The 6,389-nt window shown below is 37.3% G+C and overlaps 1 protein-coding gene across 8 annotated transcripts; it reads left to right on the top strand.

The window, feature by feature from the left end:
• Positions 1-1,841: 1,841 nt before the first annotated feature.
• On the top strand, positions 1,842-5,889 carry LOC141652690 (protein RBL-like). Of its 8 annotated transcripts, none has more exons than XM_074460267.1 (7): positions 1,842-1,971; positions 2,367-2,420; positions 2,512-2,610; positions 3,190-4,271; positions 4,647-4,908; positions 5,455-5,648; positions 5,752-5,840. In XM_074460267.1, the coding sequence occupies exons 2-7, from the start codon at positions 2,402-2,404 to the stop codon at positions 5,776-5,778; spliced, it is 1,683 nt and encodes a 560-aa protein (XP_074316368.1). In that variant the 5' UTR covers positions 1,842-1,971; positions 2,367-2,401; the 3' UTR covers positions 5,779-5,840. The 8 variants fall into 8 exon arrangements, with proteins under 8 accessions (XP_074316368.1, XP_074316369.1, XP_074316371.1 ...); XM_074460268.1 differs by having other exon boundaries at positions 1,846-2,002; XM_074460270.1 differs by lacking the exon at positions 5,752-5,840 and adding an exon at positions 5,869-5,889 and having other exon boundaries at positions 1,869-1,998; positions 2,501-2,610.
• The last annotated feature ends 500 nt before the right edge of the window (positions 5,890-6,389 follow it).

Raw genomic sequence — 6,389 nt, 5'->3', positions numbered from 1 at the left:
CCTCACAAATTTAGAGGAATCACGGATGACATTTGAGGTTACCGATGTGGTATAATTAAGTGAGAGACAGAAATCGGATACTCATTAAAAATGGCTTAATACTATTTATTTGGAGGCTGAATTGAATAAGTAACTGCTGAAGCGACCCCGAAAACTTGGTCGAAAAAATCCAGGAGAAAAAGAAACACGACCCGAAATGGCCTCCTGAACGGCTCAAACACGACCCGGAACGGCCTCCCGGACACTTGCCTTAATACACGTTTTTCGGGATTCTAAGGTGCCGGAATAAATATGTCCGTAAATCACACGGATGATTTCTCGAGTCGTAGAAAGTGGCGTCACAACATTTAAGTAGTAACAAAGAACATTTGAGTTTGTCGGTGTATGATAAACAAGTCTTGGATCTGATACTCGTTAAAAAATGGTTTAATACTTGTTATTTGGGGCGATATTGAATAGCGTAACTCCTACAACGACCCCGAAAACGTGATAGAAAAACAGGGAGAAAAAGAAACACGACTCGATACTGCCTCCGGAATGACTCAAAATGGAGGGTATGAATGTATAATACACGGTTTTCGGGTCCTAGAACAAAAAATGTCTGTAAATCACACATTCACACGGACGATTCTATGGTTAAGCAAAAAGGCCTCAATAATTTTGAGGAGAAAAAAATTGTGGATATCTAAGGCTTCAGTGTGCGATAGACAAGTATCGGGCGGAAACCGGATACTCGTTAAAAAATGGTTTAACATTTGTTATTTGGGGCTGAATTTGAATAAGAAAACTCGTGAAGCGACCACGGAAATGTGGTAGAAAAACCGGGAGGAAAAGAAGCACGACCCGATATGGGCTACCGAACGACTCAAATTTAAGTGTATAATACACGTTTTTTGGGATTCTAAGGTGCCGAAATAAAAATGTCCGTAAATCACACGGATGATTTCTCGGGTCATAAAAAGCGGCCTCACAATATATGAGGGGCAAACAAATGACTGGGATGGAGAGATGACATTTTTTTTATCGGATTTGGTTATCCATAATGACATATGTTTATGCAGTGTTTTAGTTATGATAATAATTAGGGTTGGACAAAAAATTCGATTATCAAAACCGATTCGATATCCGATCTAAACCTGTTCCGATTTTTTGGATATTCGATCCGAAAGTTAAGTTTGGTTTGGATATCTGATCCGAAATCTTTGGTTTTAGTTTGGATATGGATATTAGAATTAAAACATTTGGATATTAGATCCGATCCGAAACTATAGTTTTCTAGTATAATTTTGAGAAAATAAAATTTTATTTGATACAACAACTTAATTAATGTTTAAAATATTAGAGAAATATGTAAGTGATACTTAAATTTTATGTCAAGAACATTGGAGTAAGAATACTAAAGAAAATCATCATGGAAGACAATGAATATAATCGTGTTTCAAACTTAATTTTAAAGTAAATTCAAAAGTATGGATATCCGATGGATACCCGCATCCCATCATTTTGCATACCTGAACATTGGATATCTGAAACATTTGGTTTGGATATTGGATATCTAACTAAAGATCTAACTTAAAGATTTCTAATATGAATATCCGATCCGAACTAGCAATTTAGATTGGATACCCGATCCGTACTCTGCCCTAATAATAATATGGAGTGCATAGTTACTGAGAAAATGTCACTTGGATTAGGTAGTGCTTCAAGAGTTGAACAGTTGAACTCTTGATTATCTTGAACAGTTGAACTCATTTACTCTAGCTCCCCTCTTATTTTCCCTTTTTTTTTGGTAAGTCGACTCAATATATATGTAGATCTACGTAATTTAGTTGCTGGGTTCACAACTTCACATAAACAAACACAAATAACTTCTCTTTCATTCATTTCCTTCATCTTTAGTTCTTTACCTCACACTTTCTTTGATTCCTTCCCATATAATTCACAGCTTCTCCACAGTCAAAATCAAAAACGGTAAAAACCCTTTTCGCTGCCAACTTCGTAAGTAATTTCCTTTAACTCTCCCACGTAATCTTTCAATTTTTACCTAATTAAACACCCAATTAACATACAACCCAGTATTTCAATTTGATTCTATTTCCCAACTTTTTCCCTAATTAATTTTGATATTTGAGTACCCTTTAAGGAGCATTGAACTGGGTATTTCTTAAATTCTCACACTTAATCTTTGAATTTTTACCTAATTAAGTACTGACCTTATCTAATTGAACACCCAATTAATAGACAACCCAGAATTTGAATTTCATTATATATCCGAATTTTTTCCCTAATTAAATTTGATATTTGAGTACCCTTTAAAGAGAATTGAATTGGGTATTTCTTATATTTCCATTCTTTTGCTTTATCAGGTTGCTGTCGCTGTTGCATTGCTGTGTAATGCACAATGAATTCTGCAATTATAGGTGATTTTCTCTCTTATTTTGTGTTTAATTTTGATATTTTAACGCTCTTCATTGTTCAATTGAACTTAATTTTGAATTAGGTCGTGTGTAGATCCGTTGCAAGGCGATTTTCCGGAGGTGATAGAAGAGTATTTGGAGCATGGTGTTATGAAGTGCGTTGCTTTTAATCGCCGCGGAACCCTTCTTGCTGGTATTATTATTAACTTGTTATCTGTGTTTTATGTTCTTTTTCGTATAATTTTCGTGTTTCTGTGTGGCGTTGAGGTTTATAGGCTGAGTTTGAGCTTGGAATAGGTTATGTTTCCACTATGAAATGAAAATGTGTTATCTTGCTGATGGTTATATTTGCATTATCGGTAAAACCAGTTTTTTGGAATAATAATTTATGTTTGGAGTGCAAGACCATGATTTTGAACTTTGTTGTTTGATATGTATTGACTTTGAAAATTTAAAGGTAGAAGCCTGAATATGCTGTTGAGGTGGAAAAATAGGTTACATATACTATCAAATGGAATAGGTATACAATTCAATGGATTACAGGGAGTGACAAACAAGGCCTTGACAAAATAATTTCTTCCCTCACTTAGCTACCAAACTTTGCTTATTATGTATGTTCTTTGGTCGACTTCTGTTCTTGTCGTTTTGTTTGTTACTATATGCTTGATGTTGATTAAAGCACTTTCATAGCCAGGATGATTTTATATATCAACCTATGTTGCTCTTCGTGTCTTTGCATTACCGCTGAGTGGCTAATGCTTATTTCTTTCAGCTGGTTGCTCCAATGGAACTTGTGTTATATGGGACTTCGAAACCAGGGGGATTGCAAAAGAGCTGCGGGATAAAGACTGTTCAAATGCAATAACTAGCGTTTGTTGGTCAAAGTACGGTCATCGCATCCTAGTTTCTTCTGCTGACAAGGCATTAATCTTATGGGATGTTGCTACTGGAGAGAAAATAGCTCAGACAGTGTTGGAGAAAACCCCTTTGCATGCTCGCTTACATCCTAGCTCCCCAACTCCATCTCTGTGCTTGGCCTGTCCTGTCTATTCCGCTCCTTTGATTGTCGACTTATTGACCGGTAAAACTACCGTGTTGCTTGCGTCAGTTCTGGTAGAGGGAGATGGGCGTTCGGCTCCATTACGTAACAAAGTTCCAGACGATTCTGCTCCTCAGACTCCTGCGTGCTTTAATATGCATGGTGACCTGGTTTATTTGGGAAATTCTAAGGGAGAAATCCTCATAATTGATCACAGCAATGTTCAAGTTCATGCAGTGATCCCCATCACAGGGGGTGCTGTGATTAAGAACATTGTATTTTGCAGAAATGGCCGGTATCTTCTAACAAATTCAAGTGATCGCACTATTAGGGTTTATGAGAACTTGCTACCTCCAAAAGGAGGCTTAAAGGCGCTTGATGAGATGTGTGTAGCGTTGAATGATCTCAATGAGGTAGAGAAGCTGAAAGCCATTGGATGTAAGAGTTTGGTGCTGTTTCGCGAATTTCAAGATTCGGTAACCCGGATCCATTGGAAGGCACCTGGGTTTAGTGGTGATGGTGATTGGGTAATTGGTGGTTCTGCTAGCAAAGGAGAGCACAAAATATACATATGGGACCGCGCTGGACACCTTGTGAAAATTCTTGAAGGGCCAAAAGAAGCCTTGATTGATCTAGCATGGCATCCTGTTCGTCCTATTGTTATCTCAGTCTCGTTGACTGGCTTGATCTATATATGGGCTAAAGACTACACTGAAAACTGGAGTGCATTTGCCCCAGATTTCAAAGAGCTGGAAGAGAATGAAGAGTTTGTGGAACGAGAAGATGAATTTGATATTGTGCCTGAAACCGAAAAGGTAAACTAATTACCAATAGCTGACTTTTTGTGCTGCTTTTCATGATTGATTAATTTTTTTTTTTTTTTTTTTAACGGTGCCAAAGAGACTCTCTTCTTCGGATTTGGAATAAGATGTAATAAAGCAAAATCGTTCACTAAACACTATATTCTTCTTGTATGGGGAAGTAGCAATATGTCGTTTCATTAATCTTTTGAAAACATCCTGTCTGTTTTTAACACATGGGTAAGGCCGCGTACATCCAATTTCCCTTAACCTCCACAAGCAGGAGCCATCTAGGCATTGGGATAATGTTGTTGGTGGTGACAATGGTGTAAGTTTAGCTGTAGCTGTTATTTCATGATTGGTTTTTGACAATTTGTTTGATACTGCCAGGTGAAAGAGTCAGAGGTTAACCAAGATGAAGAGGTTGATATTCTCACAGTGGAGAATGATTCATCCTGTAGTGACTCAGAGTCTTCACACAAGGAACTTTTGTTCTTGCCAGTATTTCCTTGTCCTGATGCTCCTGAGCAGCAAGATAAACGTGTTGGCAACTCTGTGAAGATGTTGGACAATAATAATTCTGCCTTTCCCCTTTCGGGAGAAGCGTTGATGAACGGTAATGCTATGAACCATGAGTCAAGTCCAATTGAAGGTAATGCTAACTCTTTTGCTCTTCTGTGTATGAAGTCACTGCTTCCGTAGCAGACTAGCAGTTTTTACCCCTTGTACTTACCTAGCTGAGGCCCTGGGAGTTGCCAATGCAAAATATGTAGGGCCTACTGTTATGAAACTGAAGGCTTGAAATCACTAGGTTTAGATTTCTATAACTCTAGAAGAACTTTTTTTTCTTTTTTAATTTTCTGGTTTATGCGTGTGCCCCCTCTCTGACGGTGATGTTTGAGGCTTCATTTGTTGTGAAATTTCTTAAATATTTAGCTACAAAAGTTGCATGCATGAAGTATTTCAATGTGCTCGAAGTCAAAAATTAGGTGGTATTTGTGAACTTCAGTTAGAGCAGAGATGTAGTATAAACTCTGCATTTGTAGGATACTTTCAGTATTCTTTCACAACAGCTAACTGCCCTCTTGATTACTACTCTACTTCATACGGAGTACATCATTTGGTAACGAAAAGTGAACACATTAAGTGAATTGTGAAATTTCAACCTTACTGACCTGACTTTCATCCTAATTTACAGGTTTTGACAACTCTGCTGAGGACACTAATGGGGGGCGTGTGAAAAGACGTCGAAAACCCTCAGAGAAAGTCTTGGATATGCAGGCAGAGATGGTAAAGAAACCTGTAAAGAAGGCAAAGCCTTCTGGGAAAGCTTCCAAGTCCAAAAATAAATCAGCAGACGAGGAAAATGACGTACCCCTGGATCTGGACGAGGTTTGTGATGACTATTAAACAGACAATTTATAATGTAGATGTATATTAGTCATTCAGATTTTTAGTTAATTAGGCTTCTCTGTTTTTCCTTGTTGTATGTTAGATATTGTTGTATCATTCAAGAGATTAGGCAGCAAGTTATGTTTGCGACAGTTTTCTAAGGAATTAATATTGGCGGTGTATTCAACCTGATCAGCTTGCTCTTGTTGCATTTGTTTAGAGATGATAACATTGCAATATTTTGTGGTGACTGTAATTTTACAGCTGGTCTTCTACGAGACGGTCTCACATAATGTGAGACCACCTCCAATACTTGTGCACTTCTCATTTGCTTATATGTTAATTAGATGTTCTTTATGGGGAATTTATGTTAAAATCAACATTGTATTTTTGCTTAAGGCAATGTTCTAAGTCTTTTTGAGTAAAGTATTTCTTGATTTTCCTTGTATTTCAACCGTTGGCATTTACCTATGTTGTCTATATTTCTTGGTATTGTTTTACATATTGACATATAATTATGAGGCAAGACCTTAATACAAGGCAACCATGTTAAAATAAAATGTCCCCGACTGCTTGATCTTGATACATGAAGATTTCTCGGGTCATAAAAAGCGGTCTTACAAAATATGAGGAGCAACAAAGGACATTTGAGGCTGACGGTGTGCGATAAACAAGTAGTGTCGGGCGGAAATCGAATACTCGTTAAAAAATGGTTTAATAGTTGTTATGTGGGGCTGAAAT

This window comes from Silene latifolia, chromosome 4 (assembly GCF_048544455.1).
Source record: "Silene latifolia isolate original U9 population chromosome 4, ASM4854445v1, whole genome shotgun sequence".
Taxonomy (NCBI): Eukaryota; Viridiplantae; Streptophyta; class Magnoliopsida; order Caryophyllales; family Caryophyllaceae; genus Silene; species Silene latifolia.
Note: the sequence above shows the minus strand (reverse complement) of the source record. Positions and strands in the feature narration are given on the sequence as shown.

What these genes read in the sequence shown, in the direction of transcription:
- LOC141652690 (XM_074460263.1), top strand. Translation starts at nt 2,395, where the DNA reads ATGCACAATGAATTCTGCAATTATAG. An exon ending in AATGAATTCTGCAATTATAG is followed by an intron (nt 2,421 to 2,500) that starts GTGATTTTCTCT and finishes ATTTTGAATTAG; the next exon opens with GTCGTGTGTAGATCCGTTGC. An exon ending in CCGCGGAACCCTTCTTGCTG is followed by an intron (nt 2,611 to 3,189) that starts GTATTATTATTA and finishes TATTTCTTTCAG; the next exon opens with CTGGTTGCTCCAATGGAACT.